General features: G+C 40.4%; 1 protein-coding gene across 1 annotated transcript in view; it reads left to right on the top strand.

The window, feature by feature from the left end:
- The first annotated feature begins 8,415 nt into the window (after positions 1–8,415).
- The window catches only part of IZUMO3 (IZUMO family member 3), a 91,108-nt gene continuing 75,385 nt past the window's right edge, over positions 8,416–24,138 (top strand). The window contains exon 1 of the mRNA XM_075840820.1: positions 8,416–8,650. Coding sequence (XP_075696935.1) covers positions 8,425–8,650 — 226 coding nt within the window. The 5' untranslated portion in view covers positions 8,416–8,424. The remainder of the gene's footprint in view (positions 8,651–24,138) is intronic.

Below are 24,138 nucleotides of genomic sequence, written 5' to 3' on the forward strand. Positions count from 1 at the left end.
TAAAATAGGTGTAGCCGCGTTCGGAACGGCCTGAACTATAAAAACATCACATGGTGAACACCGTAAAAATTAATAACACCGTAAAAAACAATAACAACATTTTATTTTTTGGTCATCTTGTCTCAAAAATGTTTTAATAAAAAGTTGCAAGTAATCCCGAATGGTACCAACAGAAACTACAGTTCGTCACGCATAAAACAAGCCCTCCCACAGCGATATCAACTGAAAAATAAAAAAATTATGGCTGTCAGAAAATGGAGACACTAAAACATGATTTTTTTTAGAAAAGAGTATTTTTATTTTGGGAACGTAGTGGAACGTAAAAAAACGATATAAATTTGGTGTCGCTGTAATCGTATCGATCCGCAGATTAAAGTTAACATGTTATTTATACTGTAGAGTGAACACTGTAAAAAAGAAGAAACAAAACATTGCTAGAATTGCTGTTTTTTTGGTTTCCTCATCTCTCAAAAAATAATACAAATAGTGATAAAAAAAGCGCATGTACCCCAAAATGGAACCAATAAAAATTACAGCTCGTTCTACAAATACCAAGCCCTGACACAGCTCTGTCAATGGAAAAATAAAGTATGACTCTCAAAACGCAATGATGCAAAATGATGCTAAATGAAGGACCAGACTAATTTTTTAGGTCCAATAGTTTTTCACTATATACCCCACATCATTATTTGCTGGTCCCCACACGTGAACCCTGTAGATGCAGTGGAGATGAGGAAACTTTAGGGCCTTGTGCTGCTTATAGGTCCAGTAAAGTAGTCAAAGATTAGGCAACACTGGAGCACACATATTCTGTACAATACCCAGAAAACCCGGCCTGTGCATAAAGAATTGGTTCAAAGCGTACCACACCAATCCATGGATTATTCATTTTATTATTCATTCACCCCATTATTACATCATCCTATTATGCCCTGATGCACTCCGCCCAGCTTACATATGCCCCCACATTATAAGCTGAAATACCAGTAAAACACCAAGCAAAATCTGTGCTTCAAACGCAAAATGGTGGTCCAATTGAGCCTGGCTGTATGCCCAAACAGCAACTTATGACCACATATGGGGTATTACTGTATTCTGGAGAATCTGCTTAACAATTTATGGGGTGAGTGTCTACGGTGGTACAAGCTGGGCACAACACATTGGGCACTGAAATGGCATATCTGTGGAAAACTGCAATTTTCAATCTGCAACATCTATTGTGTACTAATTTTTGCAACACACTTGTGGGGCCAAAATGCTCACTGCACTTCTAGATTAATTCCTTGAGGGATCTAGTTTCCAAAATGGATTAATTTTTCGGGGGGTCCACTGTACTAGTACTATAGCTAAATGCAACATGGTGTCAAAAAATGAATCTTGTAAAATCTCCATTCCAAATACTGCATGGCGCTCCTTCCCTTTAGAGCCATGCTGTGTGTCCAAATAGCAATTCATGACCACATGTGGGGTAATGCCTTACTCTGGAGAGAATGCTTTACAAATGTTGATGTGCTTTTCTCCTTTAGTACCTGTGAAAATGCAGAATTTTGGGCTAGAACTACATCTTTTCGCAATTTTTTTTTTATTTTCACATCCCAATTCTAGTAAATTCAGCAAAAACCTGTGTGGTCAAAATGCACACTACACCCCTAGATTATTTCCATAAGGGGTGTAGTTTACCAAATGGAGTCACATTTCAGGGGTTCTTACTGTACCGGTACCTCAGGGGCTTTGTAAATGCAACATGGCACCCAGGAATCAATCCTGCAAAATCTGCGCTCCACATGCCAAATGGTGCTCCTTCCCTTGTATCCTGCCATGTATCCAAACAGCAGTTTATGACCACATATGGGGTATTTCCCTACTCTGAAGAAGTTGCTTTACAAATGTTAGGGTGCTTTTTCCCTTTATTTGTTGAGAAAATGAAAATTTTTTAACTACTGCTACATCTTATTGGAAAATAATGTAAATTTTAATTTTCGCTGCCCATTTCTAATAAAATCTATGAGACACCTATGGGGTCAAAATACTCACTACACCCCTAGATGAATTCCTCAATGGGTCTAGTTTGCCAAATGGAGTCACTTTGTGGTAGTTTCCGCTGTACTGGTACCTAAGGGGCTTTGCAAAAGCTACATGTTGCAGAAAAACTAATCCAGCAAAATCTATTCTCCAAAAGCCAAATGGTGCTCCTTCCGTTCTGAGCCCTGATGTGTATTCATACAGTAGTTTATTACCACATATGGGGTATTTCCGTACTCTAGAGAAATTGCTTTACAAATTTTGGGGTGCTTTTTCTCTTTTATTTTGATGAGAAAATGAAACAATTTGACCTAAAGCTACATCTTTGTGGAAAAGAATGTAATTTTTAATTTTCACTGCCGAACTCTAATGAAATCTATGAAACACCTGAGGGGTCAAAATGCTCACTTCACCCCTAGATGAATTTCCCTAGGGTTGTTGTTTCCCAAATCAGTCACTTTTGGGGGGTTTCCACTGTACTGGTACCTTAGGAACTTTACAAATGCGATATGAATCAATCCTGAAAAATCTGCACTCCAAAAGCTAAATGGCGTGCCTTCCCTTCTGAGTCCTGCCGCTTGCCCAAACAGCAGTTTCTGACCACATGTTGGGTATTTCCATACTCTGGAGAAGTTGCTTAACAAATGTTGGGGTGCTTTTCCGCATTTATTTGTGAAAAAAATTACAAATTCTGAGGTAAAACTACATCTTATTGGAAAATAATGTAATTTTTCATTTCCACTGCCCAATTCTAATGAAATCTATGAAACTCCTGTGTGGTCAAAATTCTCACTAAACCACTAGATGAATTCCTCAAGGGGTGTGGTTTCCAAAATGGGGTCTTTTTTGGGGTGTTTCCTTTGTTTCGGCACCACAAGACCTCTTCTAACCTGACATGGTGCCTCAAATATAATTTAAAAAAAGGAAGGCCCTAAAATCCACTAGGTGCTCCTTTGCTTCTGGGGCCTTTGTTTCATGCCATTAGCACACTAGGGCCACATGTGGGATATTTCTAAAAACTGCAGAATCAGGGCAATAAATATTAATTTGTGTTTCTCTGGTAAAAAAAAAAAAACCTTCAGTATTATAGAAAAATGGATTAAAACTGAATTTCTGCAAAAAAAAATAAGTAAATGCAAATTTCCCTTCCACTTTGCTTCAATTCCTGTGAAACGCATAAAGGGTTAAGAAACTTTGTAAATGCTGTTTGAATACTTTAAGGGGTGAAGTTTTTAAAATGGGGTGATTTGTAGGAGTTCCTAATATATAAGGCCCTCAAAGCTACTTCAGATCTGAACTGTTCCCTAAAAAAACAGGCTTTTGTAATTTTCTTGAAAATGTGAGAAATTGCTGCTAAGCTTATAAACCTTCTAACGTCCTAGAAAAATAAAAGGATGTTCAAAAAATGATGCCTACATAAACTAGATATATTAGAAATGTTAACTAGTAACTATTTTGTGTGGTATAACTATCTGTCTCACAAGCAGATACATTTGAATTTAGAAAAATGCTAATTTTTGCAAATTTTCGCGAAATTTTGGTGTTTTTTACCAAAAAAGATAACATTTATCAACCAAATTTTTTCACTAACATATAGTACAATATGTCACCAGAAAACAGTCTCAGAATAGCTTTGATAGGTAAAAGCATTCCAAAGTTATTACTAAATGCAATCTTAAATACTTTTGTGTCAAAAAAGAAAAAAGTGTAGTAGGTATGATAAGTTCTATATGCAAGCTTTCAGAGCACAGAGACCCCTTCGTCAGGCAATTTACAAATGACTTAGTATAACCTCAGTTTTATGGGCCCAGCTTATCTTAATGATGTATCACCTCATGTACTAATTATCTTTGTGTAACATCTTAAAGAGGCTCTGTCACCACATTATAAGTGCCCTGTCTCCTACATAAGTAGATCAGCGCTATAATATAGGTGACAGCAGTGCTTTTTATTAAAAAAAACTATCTGTTTTCACCACTTTATTATTAGTTTTAGATTTATGCTAATGAGTTGCTTAAAGCCCAAGTGGGTGTGTTTTTACTTTAGACCAAGTGGGCGTTGTAGAGAGGAGTGTATGACGCTGACCAATCAGTGACCAATCAGCGTCATGCACTCCTCTCCATTCATTTACTCAGCGCATAGGGATCCTGCTAGATCCTTATGTGCTGTCTTATACTAACACATTAACAATACTGAAGTGTTTAGACAGTGAATAGACATTCCATGGGATGTCTATTCACAATCTCTGCACTTCGTTACTGTTTCTATGGTAGTTACAGCAGTGGAAGCGTAACAAAGTGCAGAGATTGTGAATAGACATCCCGTGGAATGTCTATTCACTGTCTAAACACTTCAGTATCGTTAATGTGTTAGTATAAGACAGCACATAGCGATTTAAAAGGATCCCTATGCGCTGACTAAATGAATGGAGAGGAGTGCATGACCCTGATTGGCCAGCGTCATACACTCCTCTGTACAACGCCCACTTGGTCTAAAGTAAAAACACGCCCACTTGGGCATTAACCCCTTCCCGCCGGATCACGTACAGTAACGTCAAGAAAACTGGTGTCTTACCGCATTTTCACGTTACTGTACGTCATGGAGATGAAGCTGGCTCAGGAGCTGAGCCAGTGACATCACCGCCGGGTGACAGCTGTATGTTACAGCTGGCACCCTGAGGTATCGGGCAGGACTGGAGCTAGCCTCGATCCGACCGATTAACCCCTCACATGCTGCGTTCAATAGAGATCGCAGCATGTGAGGAGTTTATAGCCACCGGCACCCCAGCAACGTGATCGCTGGGTTGCCAGTGGCTGCAAAGGCGATCGGAGGGCTAATGCTTACCTCCCGGTCCGCCAGTAATGGAATCCTCCTATGCCCCGTCGTCGGCGGGGCCCAGGAGGCTTCCGGTACCATCGGCAAGATGGCGCCGGCTCAGGTTTCGGCTCAGAAGCTGAGCCGGCGTCATCAGCTAGCTCCGATTCCTGGCATTAACCCCTTTGATGCAGCGATCCATTGTGATCCCTGCATCCTAGAGGTTTGAAGAAAATCGGCAGCCTTGCCCTAACAATGGACTCCTGTCTGCCATTACGTAAACTGATTAGGCCCCGCCCAGAGGCGGAGCCTGATCGGCTTGCTGTCAGTGAACAACTGACAGTTCCAATACATTGCACTACATAGGTAGTGCAATGTATTAGAACATCAAACAAACAGTTGGACATTCAAGTCCCCTAGTGGGACTAAAGAAAAGTGTAAAAAAAAGTGTAAAAAAAGTAAAAATAAAAGTTGTAAAACATACAATAAAAGTTTCAAATAATAACACAAAACACAATCGCCCTTTTTCACTTATCAAGTCATTTATTATAGAAAAAAATAATAAAGCCATACGTATTTGGTTTTGCAGCGACCGTAACGACCTGAACTATAAAAATATTATGTTATTTATCCAGCGCAGTGAACGCCGTAAAAAAAAACCTCAAAAACACTGCCATAATTACTGTTTTTTTGGTCACTGTCTTCCAAAAATTGAAATAAAAAGTGATCAAAAAGTCGCATGTATCCAAAAATGGTACCTAAAAAATCTATACCTCGTCTCTCAAAAAACAAGCCCTCACACAGCTCCATCGACGAAAAAAATGCAAAAGTTATGGCTCTCACAACTTGGCGACAGAAAAAATACATTCTCTTTCCAAAAGTAATTTTATTGTGCAAAAAGTTATAAAAAAGTTCTATAAATTTGGTATCGCCGGAATCGTACTGACCCGCAGAATAAAGGTAACATGTAGTTTATAATGTACGGTGAACGCTGTATATAAAAAAAAGTGGCACAAGCTGGGCACGACATATTTGACACTGAATTGGCATATCTAGGGAAACATTTTAATTTGTACCTTCCGCAGCGCAATCATTTATGGAAAAGACACGTGGGGTGAAAATGCTCACAACACCTCTTAATAAATGCCTTGAGGGGTGCAGTTTTCAAAATTTTCTCAGGGGTTTCTTTTATTATTTCACATCAAAGCCTCTGCAATTATGAACCAATACTTTATATGTCGCCAAATTAGGCCTCAATTTTACACGGTACTCTTTCACTCCTGAGCCCTGTTGAATGTCCAGGCAAAAGATTAGGGCCACATGTAGTGTGATTCTAAAACAGGGAAACATCGCATAATAATTGAAAGCTGTCTTGTTATGGTGGCACAAGCTGGGCACCACATATTGGCGTATCTAAGGAAAAATTCCCATTTTCATTCTCCCACATCGTGTGCACACGAATTTCTGCAAAACACCTGTGGGGTTAACATGCTCACTACACCCCTAGGTGAATACCTTGAGGGTGTTGTTTCCAAAATGGGGTCACTTCTGGGGGAGATCCACTGTTTTGGTCCCACAGGGACTTTGCAAATGCAACATAGCGACCAGAAACCAAATGAAGCAAAATCTGTACACCAAAAGCAAATGGCGCTCCTTCCCTTCTGAGCCCTGCCGTGTGCCCACACAGCATTTTATGACCACGTGTGGGGTATTGCCGTACTCCAGAGAAGTTGCTTTACAAATGTTGGGGTTCTTTTTTTCCTTTATTTGTTGAGAAAATTAAAAATTTGGAGCTAAAGCTACGTCTTATTTTCACTGCCCAATTCTAATAAAATCTGTGAAACACCTGTGGGGGCAAAATGCTCACTACACCCCTAGATGGATTCCTCAAGGGGTGTAGTTTTCTCAATGGAGTCACTTTTTTGGCGTTTTCACTGTTTTGGTCCCTCAGGGGCTTTGCAAATGCGACATGGCCTCCGCAAACCATTCCTGCTAAATTTGAGCTCCAATAGCCAAATAGCGCTCTTTCCCTTCTAAGCTCCGCCGTGTGTCCAAACATCCGTTTATAACCACATGTGGGGTATTGTTTTACTCGGGAGAAATTGCTTTACAAATGTTGTGGTGCTTTTTCTCCTTTAGTCCTCGTGGAAATTAGAAAAAATTAGCTAAACCTACATTATCTTTGAAAGAATGACGATTTTCATTTTCTCGGCCTACTTCCAATAATTTCTGCAAAAAACCTGCGGGGTCAAAATGCTCACTATACCCCTAGATAATTTCCTCAAGGGGTGTAGTTTCCCAAATGGGGTCACTTTTGGTGGATTTCCACTGTTTTGGCACCGAAAGAGCCCTTGAAACCTGACATGGTGTCTAAAATATTTTCTAATAAAAAGGAGGCCCAAATTCCACAAGGTGCTCCTTTGCTTCCGAGGCCGGTGCTTCAGTCCATTACCGCACTAGGGCCACATGTGGGATATTTCTAAAAACTGCAGAATCTGGGCAATAAATATTGAGTTGCGTTTCTCTGGTAAAAACTTCTGTGTTACAAAAAAAATAGATTAAAAATGAATTTCTGCAACAAAATATGGAATTTGAAAATTTCACCTCTACGTTGCTTTAATTCCTGTGAAACGTTTAAAGGGTTAAGAAACTTTCTAAATGCTGTTTTGAATACTATGATATGAGTGGGAGATCCGGACCAGGACGGGGGACCTCTGCTTGACCCGTCCTGGTCCGGATCTCCCACTCATCTCATATCATGTAGGTGTAGGTACATTGCTCAGTGTGCTATATGTACTTAGGACTGCATTCTATATTGCTGACTATTCACACTATGCATACGTGTCCATCTGTGCAAATGTATTATGCCTAGCACTTCCTTAAATAGTTTATATATGTGCACTTTAGCTACACTTGGGAGTTGATTGTGACCATATTTTACTATCTGGGGGTCGCTCTGCTTTTTTGTTCTGATTCCATCCCTGTTCGAGGGTTCCTGGTATTTTAATATATTTAATTGTTTGTATGTTGTCTCTGTGTCTAAATTAACTTCAATAAAGACTGTTTATATATTTTTTCAATTATTTGGTCGTGACTTGTTTCTTTTTCTGGGCTTGTTATCTAGTCACTAGGACCACTAGTATATTTTGGGGTATTATTCAGTTTGCTATACAATAAAAATATTGTATATACAAAAGGATTCCATATTTTTTTCTTCAACATTGAGTGATTGCATAATTTTTTTCTTCTACTTGAGCTTTAAAAAAAAAATGCCATTGATGAAAATAATTTCATTTTATTTGCTTCAGGTAGGTTTCATGGAGCTAGAATGCTCAGCTATTAAACATTGTTGTGTGTCATATCTGCAATTTGTGTATTTGCAACAATGTTAAAAAGCTAGATGAACATCCACCAATTGTGGGGATTCCATAGTTTTGCCAGGGGGGTACCTACTATTGGTTATTCTTTGTAACTTTGGTGTTACTGTTCCTTTAAGATGCATATAGAATCTAGAATACATCAGACTACTGTGAGGTCATTCACTGCGTGCGCAGCCATCATTCTGCCTTATACCATCCCTGCTGGAGCATGGCTTTTTGGACTTTTCTCTTTTTTGCCCTTATTTTTTATTTGCATCCCATTTTGGGAATGTTAGATTGTGATCCAATGTTTGTGAAAAATCTTGATCACTGCCTGAGTTCTAAAGTACCTAATGATGTCCCTAACAGAGCAGCTTTCCTGGAGGGTCTGAAGAAAGAAATTCTTGGTGTTTATCAGGCCTCCTTTAAAGATAAACCACACCTTCGGATCATTGGTGAGAATATAGATTTGCTCTGTTTAATATAATTATTATTGGCGTGTAGACGGCTTACAGAGAAAACATTTCCATGTTAAACTGTGTAAGCTTGGAGTGTATTTGAATAATTTATTTGATGATTGGACTGAGAAAATATAAATTAAGTATAATGTAGATGTGTCTTGTGGAGAGTTGAGCTTTGGCTTAGAAAATATTGTTCAAATATCCTAGGGTATTTTAAGTTAATAGAGGGGAGATCCTTATTCGCAACCTCCATTAAGTAGCTAGAGGACGTACAAAGGGTTTATCTCTCTCTCTTTATCTCTCTCTATATATCTCGCTCTCTATCTCTCTCTTTTGATCTACCACGTCTGTGCTTTACGCGGACAGCTTATTGATTTGAATAGGTACCAACTAATGCCTCATGCACACGACAGTGTGTGCCGGCCGGATCCTGTCCGTGATCCATGGAAAGATAGGACACGTCCTATCTTTCCAAGGATCGGAAAGTCGGGGCTGTTTTCATGAACCTCACCTGCTAAAGTGAATTGGTCTGTGAAAACTGTCGGGTGCCTCTCTAAGGCCGTAAAAAAAGGCCTGAGTGGCACACTGTCGTGTGCAACTGCACTAAGGCTTTATTTTCTCTGTAGTAGCCCTGCAAGTAATAGAGCGCCTGCTACCATTTTCCCTTGCAGTAGTACACCCTGAGATCCACTTATTTTCCGGAAGGCTTTCTACAAAAAGGGATTATTCAAACTGATTGTAAATTGCGATAATTGTGTACAGTGGAGCTCTAGCCTTAAAGCAACCCTTCATTGGAAATATATGGTCAACTTACCTGCTGCTGCTGCGCTCCGGTCCCACATTTTCTGCTCTCCAAGATGGCCACTGAAGTCTCAGACTTTACTATGGAAAGCTTCTTCTAAAGTCTGAGAACCTCCCCACCCCCTCCACTGCACTCTGATGGAGGAGTGGTGATGATGTTGGCGCATGTTGGCGCTGTGTCTAGCAGGGCTTATCTTTTGCAGGACGACTCGTAGTTTTTATTTGTACCATTTTGGAGTACATACAACTTTCTGATCGCTTTATTGTGTTTTTTGGAAGGCACAATGAACAGAAAACAGCAATTCTGGCATTATTTTTTTTTTACCGCATGTACCATGCGGGTTAAATAACATAATTGTTTTATAATGGGGTCGTTAAAATACGTGGAGATACCAATAATGTTTACCTATTTTATTTGGGTGTTTGTTTTTTGTTTTACTTTTTCATTTCTTTATTTTTAACTTTATTAATCTAGTTTCCATTCTCTGGCAGGGACTAATAGGCATACACTGTTCGAATAACTGGGGGCCTTTGTTAGGCCCCTTCCTGCCATGGAAACCATCGGCACCCCGTTATCGTGTTGCCGGGGTGCTGATGGGGTGACGGAGCCCCCTTTGAGACCACTTAGATGCTACGGTCACTATTGTAAGGGGTTAACTGGCCAGTGTCGGAGGTAACTTTGATCCCGGCCCATAGAGCAGGAGCCCAGCTATGACAGAAGTACCCTGAATGTCCAACCTGAAAAGGAGTATGGGTGGTCATTAATTGGTTAAAAAAGGCATAGAGTCGCAAGTCAGGGGTATTATCTTAGCACTTTAAAAAAAACATTAGTGCATCATCATCTAGAATACGTAGTTCACTTCTGCCACTAGTTCATAGAAAGGATGCACTGGAGTTAGTAAAAGCACAAGCATCACATGACCTTGGGCAGCCATCCCACAATACACTGCGATTATCCTCCCTCTACACATATATACTATATGAACAAAAGTACATCTCCCTTCAGGACTGAGCCTGTTTTGGCCATGACATCTGACGTGTCACTTTATGTAGTAATAACTCCGGAATGCTTTTACCTATCCAAGTGATTCTGAGATTGTTTTCTCGTGAAATGTTGTACTTCATGTTAGTAAAAAATTTGGTCGATAAATTCAATATTTATGAGTGAAAAAAAACAAAACCCCTCAAAAAATTCATCTATGGGTTTTGACCCCACAGGTGTTTCATAGTTTTTATTAGAATTGGTAAGTGAAAATAAGAACAATTTTTTTTTTTCAATAAGATGTAGCATTGGCTAAAAATTGTGGTCATAAATGTTTTTTTTATTAGAAATTAATTAACCCTTTCTGTACTGATTCATTTTTTGCTTTTTCATTTTTCCCTCCCCGCTTTCCAAGAGCGGTAACTTTTTTATTTTTTCATCAATAGAGTGGTGTGAGGGCTTATTTTTATTGCGGGAGGAGTTGTAGTCCCTATTGACACCATTTAAAGTCCCATGAAATCTAATGGGAAACTGAAAATAAAATTCTTTGCACGCAGAAATTGGAAAAAACTGAGATTTTTAAATTCTTTTTTGTGTTTTGTTTTTTTGCTTTCACTGTGCGGTAAAAACGACAACTTAAATTTTTTTCTGTGACTCAATACAATTACGGTGATACCAAATTTATATATTTTTTTTAAAACATTTTTGTTTCACCACATTCCGAGAGGCATACGTTTTTTTAAATTTTTGGTCGATTGAGAGGTGTGAGGGCTTATTTTTTGCAGGACGATCTGAAGTTTCTATAGGTGCCATTTTTTGGTACATACAACTTTTTGAGCACTTTTTATGAATTTTTTATTAGAGCTATGGTGACCAAAAAACAGCAATTTTTGCGTTTTAAATGCTTTATTTTTTATGACGTTCCCCATGTGAGTTAATTAATGGTATATTGTAATAGTTCAGACTTTTACGGACGCAGCGATGCCAATTTTATGTATATTTTTCATTTTTTACATTACTTTAGAGAGAAAAGGGGAAAAGGTTTGTTTTTTGGACTTTAAATATTTATTTTATTTTTTTCGCTAATAATAACTTTATTTACGTTTTTTTTTTTACACATTTTATTAGTCCTCTTAGGGTACTTGAACCAGTGATAATTAGATAGCTGGAACAATACACTGCAATATTAATGTATTGCAGTATATTGTCATTTTTACAGGCTCCTGTAGCAGGGCAATCGCTGTTCCTGTCCGTTTGGCACAGGCTCAGCGCATGAGCCACTCCATACATCACCCGCACCATGACATGCTATTAAGTAATGGTGCTTGAAGGGATTAATGCACAGCGGATTGTGCATAGTGAAAATTAAAATTTGTGGGCTGCCGATCTGCTCTAAACTCCTTAAATATGGCGATCACAATCGACCGCCGCATCTAAGGGGTCAATTGCCGAAATCAGCAGCTATGGGCCACTGATTGGCAACAGGGAATGCAGGGCAGAAAAACGGCCGTAACATCAGAAGCAGAATGCTTCCAAACATATGCCCATTGATTTCAATGGGAAAAACTGCGTTAGATAGTCCACAATCAACTGTGATTGGTATTATTGCGAAGTGCAAATGTCTAGGAGCCAAAGCAACTCAGCCACGAAGTGGCAGACCACATCAATTTATAGAGCACGGTCGCCTAGTGCATAAAAGTCGCCCAACACTCTGTTGTCTTAATAACTGCACAGGTACAAACCTCCTCTGGCATTAACATCAACACAAAAACTGTGCGCCGAGAGCTTCATGGCAAGTGGTTTCCATGACTGAGCCGCTGCTTGCAAGCCTTACACCACTAAGCACAATGCCAAGCGTCGGCTGGAGAGGCATAAAGCTTGCCACCACTGGACTCTGGAGCACTGGAAATGTGTTCTGTGGAGAGATTTTCTCTTCTCTATCTGCTAGCCTAAGGGTATGTTCACACCATGATAAGTATCCATTTTTTTTTTTTTTGTGTGCAGTATTCCACAGCAGACATTTCGCCTGGAAAACTGCACCACCATTTGGTGCGGTTTTTTTGTCCGGAATTCCCTGCGGCACACAGGACGGATAGGCTGTGTGCTTTTACCCTGTGTGAACATAGCCTAATGGGTTTGGCGGATGCCAGGAGAACTTTACCTGCCTGACTGCATTGTGCCAGCTGTAAATTTTGGGGGAGGAGGGATAATGCTATGGGGTTATTTTCAGGGGTTGGACTAGGCCCCTTAGTTCCAGTGAAGGGAATGTTAATGCTTCAGCATACCAACACATTTTGTACAATTATATGCTTCCAACTTTGTGGGAACAGTTTGGTAAGGCCCCTTTCTACTCCGACATTACTTTACCCCCAATGCATAAAGCAAGGTCCTTAAATGCGCAGTTAGATCCAAAGCATCACTCTCTTACTCATAGTTACATAGGTTGAAAAAAGATACAGGTCCATCAAGTTCAACCTTTCTCAATAAATTACCCGTCATTCATTGCTTGATTAATTATAACTCTCAACGCCATTTGTAAATAAATAGGTATCTAGCCTTTTTTTAAAAGCTGACATAGTATCTGCCATCACTTTCTTTTGGGGTAGGGCGTTCCGTAGTATGACTACTCTAACTGTAAAGAACCCTTTTCTTTATTGATGTCTGAAACATCTTTCTTCCACACGCAATGAATGTCCCCTTGTCCTTTGTAGAGCCCTTGGAAGGAACAGATGATGTGCTAGTTCTCTGTATTGACCACACATATACTTATCACTGTCCCCCTGAATATCTGGTACTGACAGCTCATCAGTGAACACAGAGGAAAAGTATGTGTTTAATATCACAGCCCTCCTGTGGTTCTCTACAATTATATTCCCATGATTATCTTTAACCCGTTAGTGACCGGCCCATCATCTTTCTACGTCGGTCACTAACGGGCTTTATTCCGATGCCATAGACTTTTTACGTCGCGGCATCGGAATAAAATAGCGCCGCCGGGGGTAGGTTTAGCTCCCTGCTCTCAGCTGCCGGAGGTAGCTGAGGGCTTGGAGCAGTGACTGGGGACCGCTGTTTGCGGTCCCTTTACTGGTGATCGCCGGTATTCAACGAATACCGGCGACCGCCGTTACAATAAATGTGCCGATGCTAATTATGATTTTATCTCCTCTCACCATGTATGTTTGGTGAGAGGAGATAAAAAAACTGCTGCTTAGGCCCCCTGCTGCCTCCGATCGTGTCCTCCGTCCCCCCCGTGCACCCCCCGTCCCTAACTGCCAGGAAAAAAAAGAAAATGGCGCACGCATGCGCTGTGAGTCTAAGGCAGCTATTCTGCCTGTACATAGAAACTGATCAGGGACCCTGATAATTGGTCCCTGATCAGATGGTCACTGTGATATACCTATCACAGTGACCATAGTCCCATATTTATACAATACAGCACAAGATTTGTGCTCTTTCCCTCCCTCCTCTCACTGTAGTTGATCTGTGAGAGGAGAGAGAGAAATACTATAGAAATCTTGTGCTGTATTATACTGTAAAATACACCAGATACTTACTCGCCAGTGTTCCGATATTGTCCATAATCACGCCAGATTACCCGTAATCACGCCAGATTACCGGTAATTACTTATTATCTCCGTAATTCTTTTTTTTTTCCGCTGAATTAGTTTTAATTGCTGTAACTAACTGCGGTTTTACCGTATTTTTTTTATTTTTTTTACGTTAGTGTTGTGTCTATATTATATAAATAAATAAAAAATACAAAAAAAAATTTAAAATACAAAAAAAAACCATTTACTTGTTAGTTTAGTGTTATAAAATAATGAACCGCAGAAGCCGCAGAATGTTCTCTGCAGAGCAGGCATACGCCATGCTATGCTCTAGCGGTTCCGGCAGTGATACAGACACTGCGTCAGAAGCAGAACTGGGCTCAGAAAGCGACACAAGTTCTGCTTCTGCCACTGGACCCCCCAGCCCTATGGTGGTGGACGCAGCGGTCACCGGTGAAGCGTCAGGAGCCGGGCCTAGTACTGCAGTCCCTCCCGCAATGTGGGATCCTGCAGTTTCTTTCTCCCCCCAAATTCCGCCGTTTACAGCGACTCCAGGCATCAACTCTGATGTCACAAATTTTACCCCCTATAATTTTTTTAATTTGTTTATAGGCGATCAGGTCCTGGAACTAATCTTCCAGCAGAGGAATTTATACGCCAGGCAATTTGTCACCCAAAATCCCAGTTCTTACTATTCCAGAGGATGGATCCCCACAACCGTCTGTGAAATGAAAAGTTTTTGGGGAATTACCCTAAATATGGGGATAGTAAAAAAACCTTCTATCCGCTCTTACTGGGCTACTAGCGCTATCCATAGCACCCCTGTATTTGCTGCTGTCATGACCCGAACGCGCTATGAGACGCTAATGCGCTTCATGCAGTTCTCGGACAACTCCCAAATCCCCCCAAGAAGTGACCCAGGCCATGATCGCCTCAACAAGTTGAGACCCCTCATCTCCCTCCTATCTGAGTCTTTTCTGAATTTGTACACCCCTGGACAAAAAATAGCGGTAGACGAGTCCCTTATGGCCTTCAAGGGCCGTCTATCGTTTCGCCAATATATCCCCTCCAAAAGAGCCCTATACGGAGTGAAACTCTATAAGGTTTGCGAGAGCACAACGGGCTACACCTGTGCCTTTTTCATTTATGAGGGCAGGGACCGCCACCTTAATCCCCCAGGATGCCCAGAGGATATTGGCATTAGTGGGAAAATTGTCTGGGAACTCATGGTGCCATTCCTACAGAAAGGGTACCATGTGTACACCGACAATTATTACACCAGTGTCCCCCTGTATAAGTCCCTCCATGCTGCTAATACAGGGGCCTGTGGGACGATATGAAAAAATTGAGTCGGCTTCCCTCAACAGCTGGTGTCCAGGCGACTCTCATTCACCAGTGACCAGTTGCTCGCAATAAAATGGAGTGACAAAAGGGACGTGTACATGCTCTCCACCGTGCACGAGGACACCACTGTGGCAGTGAGAGAGAGGGGCGCTACCTCTGATAAGAGGAAACCGGTCTGCGTGGTGGACTATAACAAGTTCATGGGGGGAGTCGATCTATCTGACCAGGTCCTACAACCATACCTGGTCAAGCGCAAAACTAGGGCCTGGTATAAAAAGGTAGCGATCTACCTTATCCAGATGGCCACTTACAACAGCTATGTGCTGTACAAGACCCAGGGAACGCTCAGTTTCCTCCAGTATCAGGAGAAAATTATAGAGCACCTCCTCTTTGACTCCCCCGCACCTGGAGACTCCTTTGAGTCAGAGAATGTCAAAAGGCTCACTGAGCGCCACTTCCTTCACCCCGTCCCTGCCACTGAGAGTAAGGAATACCCCCAAAGGAGATGCCGGGTGTGCAGTAAACACGGAAGGAGGAGGGATACACGGTTTTACTGCCCCATGTGCCCTTCAAATCCAGGCCTGTGCAACTACCCCTGTTTTGAGACTTACCACACCGTTTCTAATTATTAATTTTATCTATAATTTAGGGAACACCAAAAAGGGTGGGGTGGGGGGATTCTTTTTAGGGAGTCAATTTCATTTATTCATATTTTATTTTTCGTTTCTGAGCTTTCCAAGGGAGGGAGGGATTCTCACGGGGAGGTAGTAAAGTATTTATTTCAGACTGTAAAACTAAATTTCCCCTTTATGATTTTTTTATACATTTCTTGGACAATTAAATCCAGGACTTGATCACTCACAAATGAATACTGTTTATTGTGCATGAGTCCACATCTGTCTATTCAGAACATGGACCCCACAAGTGTTCTTGAAATAAAAAATAAATGTGGGCATTGCATTTATTAGTAGATAAATCCAACACCTGCGGCCCGTGCCACCCCTGAATTAGTGGAAGTCGTGCATTTTAGCAATGGTTACAAGAATACATTGGGGATGTATTTCCTTTTTCTTATGACTACTTCCTGCCACATACGGCTGTTACATTCCTAATTCTGTACCGTGATACGGGCATGATATTTTTTTTTTTGAGGATCTCTAATAATCGAGCTGTTCCTTATCAATACACCATGGGCTTTGTTACGGTTCTTCTGGAAATACTGACATAATTTTGGGGATTGGTGATCCTTTACTGTTCCTATAGATGGTTTTGGACACTGTCCCTTTATATATTCTGTAGGTGATTGGTTGTTTTGTGCACATAGCGGTTCCTACCTTGCCGGGCAGGGGCCTGTTATGGTGTACCGCGTCACTTGGCACATTCGTCCCTCATAAGGATTGATGGAGCTAAAGAGACGTTGTACAACCAGTCACTGAAAAAAAAAACCTTGTCATGACAGCCCTGCAGGTGTTCTTCTAACTAGTGAACAGACTCGAGTTTGCAACATAGTTGGATACATTTTCCTCCGTTTGTTTGAAGATATTGCCCGTCACTCCAGTACAGTTTATTTTTTCCTCTCTGACTGATTTTATATTAGGACAGAATTCTGTCCACAATGACATCATAATGGCACCAACTGCTTCTTCAGCAAGACATAGTCATAAGTACAGGCAAATACGTCTATAGCAACATATATCCATTATGAATACACGGCTTCACTTCTCTTCTGTATGCCGCACAAATTTATTAATGTGGCATATTTCTAACAAAATAACCTTCTACCACGTCTCTTCTATTTCATGTGGAAACGTAATAAGAGTTTGAAGAAAACATTATATACCCATAGTGTCTGAAATGATACCCATTATTTACTCCTTTAAAAAAATTTTGGTCCGCATGCCCACTACACCACTAGATGAATACCTTTAGGGGTTTAGTTTTTAAAATGGGGTCATTTCTGCGTGTGTTTTTTTTTTGTTCAGGCAGCTCAATGCCTCTAAATGCATGATATTGTGCCTAGAATTTATTCAATTGTGCCCTGAAAGCCAAAGGGTGCTCCCTCTCTTTTTGGCCCAGCTACACGTCTAATAAGCAGATTGGGGCAACTATGAGAGTATTTTTGAAAACAGGAGAAACCGGGTGGTTGATTTTGGGGTGTGTTTCTTCATTTTCATGTTCGCTTTACAAAGTAATCGGTCTTCAAAGTGATACTTTTATGAAAAAAGTGAAGTTTAATTTTTTTTCACCTGCTATGCATTAAATTTAGCAAAAAACTGTGGGGCCAAAATACTTACTATACCCCTAGATAAATACCTTAAGGGGTCTAGTTTTCTAAATGGGGTCGTTTATAGGGTGTTTCTATCGTTCTGGTAGTTCAAAACCTCTCCAAATGCACATTGGGGCCTAAAACATTTTCAAGCAAAATAGGAGTCCTGAAAGCCTCCGGGTGCTCCCTTTCTTTCGGGCCCTGCTGTGTGTCCAGGCAACACATTAGGGTCACAATGGGGGCATTTTTGAAAACAGGAGAAACAGGGTGATAGATTTTGGCATGTGTTTCTTCATTCTTATGGTCGCTTTACACAGAAATCGGTCTTCAAAGTGATACTTTTATGAAAAAAGTGATTTTTTATTTTTTTTCACCTGCTATGCATTAAATTTAGCAAAAAACTGTGGGGTCAAAATACTCACTACAACCCTAGATAAATACCTTAAGGGGTCTAGTTTTCTAAATGGGGTCGTTTATGGGGAGTTTCTATCGTTCTGGTAGTTCAAAACCTCTCCAAATATACAGTGGGGCCTAAAACATTTTCAAGCAAAATAGGAGTCCTGAAAGCCTCCGGGTGCTCCCTTCCTTTCAAGCCCCTGCTGTGTGTCCAGGCAATGCATTAGAGTCACAATGGGGGCATTTTTGAAAACAGGAGAAACAGGGTGATAGATTTTGTGGTGTGTTTCTTCATTCTTATGGTCGCTTTACACAAAAATCGGTCTTCAAAGTGATACTTTTATGGAAAAAGTGTTTTGTTTTTTTTTTCACCTGCTATGCATTAAATTTAGCAAAAAACTGTGGGGTCAAAATACTCAGTACACACCTAGATAAATACCTTAAGGGGTATAGTTTTCTAAATGGGGTCGTTTATGGGGAGTTTCTATCGTTCTGGTAGTTCAAAACCTCTCCAAATATACAGTGGGGCCTAAAACATTTTCAAGCAAAATATGAGACCTGAAAGTCTCCGGGTGTTCCCTTCCTTTGGGGCCCTGCCGTGTTTCAGGCAATGCATTAGGGTCACAATGTGGGCATTTTTGAAAACAGGAGAAACAAGGTGATAGATTTTGGGGTGTGTTTCTTCATTCTTATGGTCGCTTTACACAGAAATCAGTCTTCAAAGTGATACTTTTATGGAAAAAGTGATTTTTTATTTTTTTTCACCTGCTATGCATTAAATTTAGCAAAAAACTGTGGGGTCAAAATACTCAGTACACCCCTAGATAAATACCTTAAGGGGTCTAGTTTTCTAAATGGGGTCGTTTATGGGGAGTTTCTATCGTTCTGGTAGTTCAAAACCTCTCCAAATATACAGTGAGCCTAAAACATTTTCAAGCAAAAAAGGGGTGTAGTTTGCAAAATGGGGTCACTTGTGGGGGTTTCCACAATTCTGACACCTATGAGCCTCCGAAAACCTGGCTTGGTGCAGGAAAACCAAATGTACTTCAAAATGTATAAAATTATTACTAAACTTGTAAGTCTTCTAAATTGCTCAAAAAAAAATATTTTTTTTTTCAAAAGTGCTGCCAAAATAGAGTAAAGCGATGGAAATATATATTTAATTAAAAAAAAATGTACTGTATGTATGTACATATGTGACATATTGCCGTTAAAAATAGGGAAAAATGATAATTTTTACAAAATTTCTTCATTTTTTCTATTTTTTTATTAATTTCCATAAATCGTATCAGTCTACTTTTACCACTAAAATAAAGTACATGTGATGAAAAAACAATGTCAGAATTACTTGGATATTCAAAAGTTTCGCTGAGTTATTCTCTGATAAAGTCACACATACCAGATTTAACAAATCTGGCTTGGTCATTAAGGTCCAAACAGGCCCGGTCATTAAGGGGTTAAGAGGGCCAATATTATCAGATTTTGTTCTTTTTGGCATTAATATACTTATTAAAAAAATTGGGATTCATTTTAATGTCGTTAGCGATTTGTTTTTTTGTAGATAACTTTTCTAACTTGATTTAATTTTTACATTTTCTATTGAGATCTTTGTAAGTCTGGAATGCTTTTGCTGTGCCCTCAGCCTTCAATGTTTTGAATGCTTTTTGTTTTTGTCTTATTATATTCAGTAATTCCCTATTCATCCATATTGGTCTCCTATTATTCCTAGCCATTTTGTTACCAATGGGTATAAACTTACTACACGATTCATGTAACATATCTTTAAAAACTCCCCATTTAGCTTCAGTATTACATAGTATTACATAGTATTACATAGTTAGTACGGCTGAAAAAAGACACATGTCCATCAAGTTCAACCAAGGGAAGGGAAAAGGGAAGGAAAAATTTCTACACATAGGAGCTAATATTTTTTTGTTCTAGGAAATTATCTAACCCTTTTTTAAAGCCATCTACTGTCCCTGCTGTGACCAGCTCCTGCGGTAGGCTATTCCATAAATTCACAGTTCTCACTGTAAAGAAGCCTTGTCGCCTCTGCAGCTTGAACCTTTTTTTCTCCAGACGGAGGGAGTGCCCCCTTGTTTTTTGAGGGGGTTTTACAAGGAACAGGATTTCACCATATTTTTTGTATGTGCCATTAATATATTTATATAAGTTAATCATGTCCCCCCTTAGTCGTCTTTTTTCAAGGCTAAATAGGTTTAATTCTTTCAATCTTTCCTCATAACTTAAATTCTACATGCCCCTTATTAGCTTCGTTGCTCTTCTTTGTATTTTTTCCAACTCCAGGGCATCCTTTCTATGAACTGGAGCCCAGAACTGGACTGCATATTCCAGTATCCCTTTACCATTAGATGATCCCAGTCAATAAGTGTTTCCCTCAGTCGATCTAATTTTACTTTCCTAAAATTCCAGGTTTTTGTTGCTCCGCTTCGTATTGTTTTATTGCAAATTATATTAAAACTTACCATATTGTGGTCACTATTGCCCAAGTGCTCCCCATCTGATATTGTGTCTGTTCTATTACATAAGACCACTGAGTACAGCAATACCCCACATGTGGCAATTATCCACTGCCTGGGCACACGACGGGGCTCAGAAGGGAAGAAGCACCATTTGTCTTTTGAACTAAGATTCTGCTGGAATATTTTTCAAGTGTCATGTTGTGTTTTCAGAGCCCCTGAGTTACCAGTACAGTGGAAACCCCCAAGAAGGGACCACATTTTGGAAACTACACCCCTCAAGGAATTTATCTAGGGGTGTTGTGAGCATTTTGACCCCACATGAGTTTTTCAGAATTTTATGCCATTTCAGTGTCCTATATGTTGTGCCCAGCTTGTGTTATCAGAGACACTCCCACCATAAAATTTTACACAGGTTCTCCTGGGTACGGCAATACCCCACATGTGGCCATTATCCACTGCCTGGGCACACAACGGGGCTCAGAATAGAAGGAGCACCAGTTAGCTTTTGGAGCTTAGATTTTGCTGGAATGGTTTTTAGTATAGAAATTTGTATACAATTTATATTGAAAAGTTTATATAACTTTGTACAAGTTTGCATACATTTTGGATAAAGTTTAAAATCTTGATAGTTTGGATAAAGTTTGAATGAAAGTCACTGATCAGCCACAGGAGTACAGGACTAAAATATGTGCAACTGTGTTCAGCTGGTCCTTCTGGGTACGGCCTAGGCACACGGCAGGGCTAAGAAGAAATGTTATTGGAAAGTCTGGGTAAAATTTTGGGGAGAAAGTGCTGGATTATAAATTAGTCATGACAACGTCACTGAAAAGCCAGAGGGATGCAGGACTGATATATGTACAGCTGTGTTACTCTAGCATTACTCTAGCTCTTCTAAGTACATCAATGTAAATATAAAAGGCGGTTCAACAACATGATCAGAATTTCAGTGACGTGTGGTATATTTTAAAACACTCCTTCATGCACAGTCCTGGCATCTCGGGCACGTGTCGCACTGATAGTTGGTATCTTTTCTTATGCTGCTTTTAAAGCATACCTTGCAACGTTTTTGGCTCTTTCCCTTCTTGGCAGTTTGGGGAACTTCAATAGGGAAATGTTGCCCTGGCACAATGTTTGCGGACTCCCTTCCAGAAGTACTGCCCCCCCTTCCTGATCTCCAAATATAAAGGACTTTATTACCAACTCTTGAAATTCCAGGAAAGTTCCCCGCTGGCCGGAATATCTGAATAGCATGTAAGCATTATACAATGCTATTTGAATGATGTGCACGGCAAGCTTCTTTTACCATACCCTTGATTTGCGCATGGCATTGTATGGCTGCAGCACTTGAGAGATGAACCCCTCCTACTTTTTTTTTTGTAGTCAAGAGTGCAATTGGGTTTGAGGGTGTCTGTACTGGTACCTCGTACGGGGACGGGGGTGCGGCCATGGCCATGTATTGTTGTCGATATATGGACATCCCACTTGTCCTTATACTTGACACACAAAAGGTTGTCGCTGCATTGTGCCTTACTCTCACCTCTTCTGAGCTTTTGCCTGAGCAGCGACCTATGGAGGCTTCTCTGGTTCTTGCAAATTGTGCCGCATGCCACTGTACTTCTGGAAGCGAGGCTCTTGAAAAGTAGTACGCTGTTATAGTAACTATCCAAGTAGAGGTGATAGTCCTTGTCCAGCAGTGGATGTACCGAATCCCACACTATCTTGCCGTTAACTCCCATGAAGGGGGAGCATTCTGGGTTATGAATAGTGATGTCCTTCCCTTCATATATTTTAAATTTGTAGGTGTACCCTGATGTACTTTCGCACAACTTGTACATCTTCACGCCATACCTTGCCCTCTTATTCGGCAGGTACTGGCGGAATAAAAGCCTCCCTTTAAAATGCACTAGGGACTCATCAACAGCAAGGCTCTTCACGGGGGTGTATACCTGGGCAAATTTGGCACTGAAATGGTCTAATAGGGGTCTAGCTTTAAATAGGCAGTCAAAGCTGGGGTCACCTTGGGGAGGGCACTGTGCATTATCGCAGTAATGCAAAAATCTGAGAATTATCTAAAAACGCCATGTGGTACCTGAGGGTGTGGTACAGTATATCTGTGCTCCAGTATATTCTAATGGATGGCTTTTCCAGAAGCCCCATACTGAGCACAATACCCCAGAACTTCCTCATTTCCATGGTGTCTACAGGGGTCCACCTGTTGGGCTTGGCATAAATAGATGAGGCATTCTGGGCGATAAACTGTTGGGCATATAGGTTCGTTTGGTTCACCATTAAGTCAATACATTCGTCTGTGAAATAAACTTTAAAAAAAAATTCCCGTAACCCTGCAATTTCAAATTGAATCCCTGGGGTGCCCGTAAACCCAGGGACCTGGGGCTCATCGTTTTCGGGGATTAGGGTCCACATGGGGTCACTGCTCTCAGGGGCTGGTGTAGCAGACATCTGGGGCGACGTCTTAGTGGTTCCTCATCCTCACTTGATGAGGAGGAAGAGGAGAGGTAGAAGAGGGTTTCTATGTCACTTTCAGACTCGCTGTACGAAGCAATAATGGCATATGCCTCCTCAGCCATAAATACTATATGGGCCATTATGCTCTTTATCAGATAGGTATGTTGTGTGAATGTTATGCTTCAACACGTGTAGTATGTAGAACGTGTAACCAGCAAAAACTTTTTTTATTTTATTTAGTAGTACTACTAAAATGAAGAGCAAGGTCTGACTTATAAATCAGCGATGGTGATGTCACTAATCAGCCACAGGGACATAAAAAAAATACTTGGCACCTACATTATAGATCAGGGATTGTAATGAGCTAGGAAGTATGCGTCACTAGCAAAACCTACCTAACTAAACTCCTATATATATATTTTTGAGTTTTATGTTTTTTTAATTTACTCGGAAAAAACCCAGAGCTTTAAATAGGCAGTCAAAGCTGGGCTCACCTTGGGGAGGGCACTGTGCATTATCGCAGTATTAGTATTAGGCGATCAGTTATAGCGATCAGTTATAGCGATGTCACTGATCTGCCAGGGGGTACAGAAGACGAGTTTGCGTTACTTGCAAAACCTACCTAACTAAACTCCTGTATATATTTTTTTAAGTTTTATATTTTATACATTTTTTTGTAGTTTTTTTATATATTTTTTAGAACAAAAGAAAAAACCAAGTGCTCAGAAAAAAGCTCGGGCAAGGCTTGTATTAGGTGATCAGTTATAGCAATGTCACTGATAAGCCAGGGGGTGCAGAAGACAAATTTGCGTCACTTGCAAAACCTACCTAACTAAACTCCTATATATATTTTTTTGAAGTCACTGATCATAACACAAAGAAAAGTTATATTATATATTATAAATAGCCAAAAAATGCCGGTAGCAAGGGTTTTGAACAGTGATCAGCGAACTTATTCAACTACTGATCAACTGCGGCAACAAAAATGACAGCACAAAAAAGTGATCACTAAGGGGGGTGATCAGGTGGTAAATGGAGGATGGGGGTAGTAGTATTAGATAAATGCAGATCTGTAACACACAGCTCTCTAGAACACAACTGCTCTGCTCCCTCTCAGCAATTGCAATGCGGGTGCAGAGCGGGATCATTATGTAAAATGGCCACCAGTGTTCTATGATTGGTCAGACGCGACAGAC

Source organism: Rhinoderma darwinii, chromosome 10 (genome assembly GCF_050947455.1).
Source record: "Rhinoderma darwinii isolate aRhiDar2 chromosome 10, aRhiDar2.hap1, whole genome shotgun sequence".
NCBI classification, from domain to species: Eukaryota; Metazoa; Chordata; class Amphibia; order Anura; family Rhinodermatidae; genus Rhinoderma; species Rhinoderma darwinii.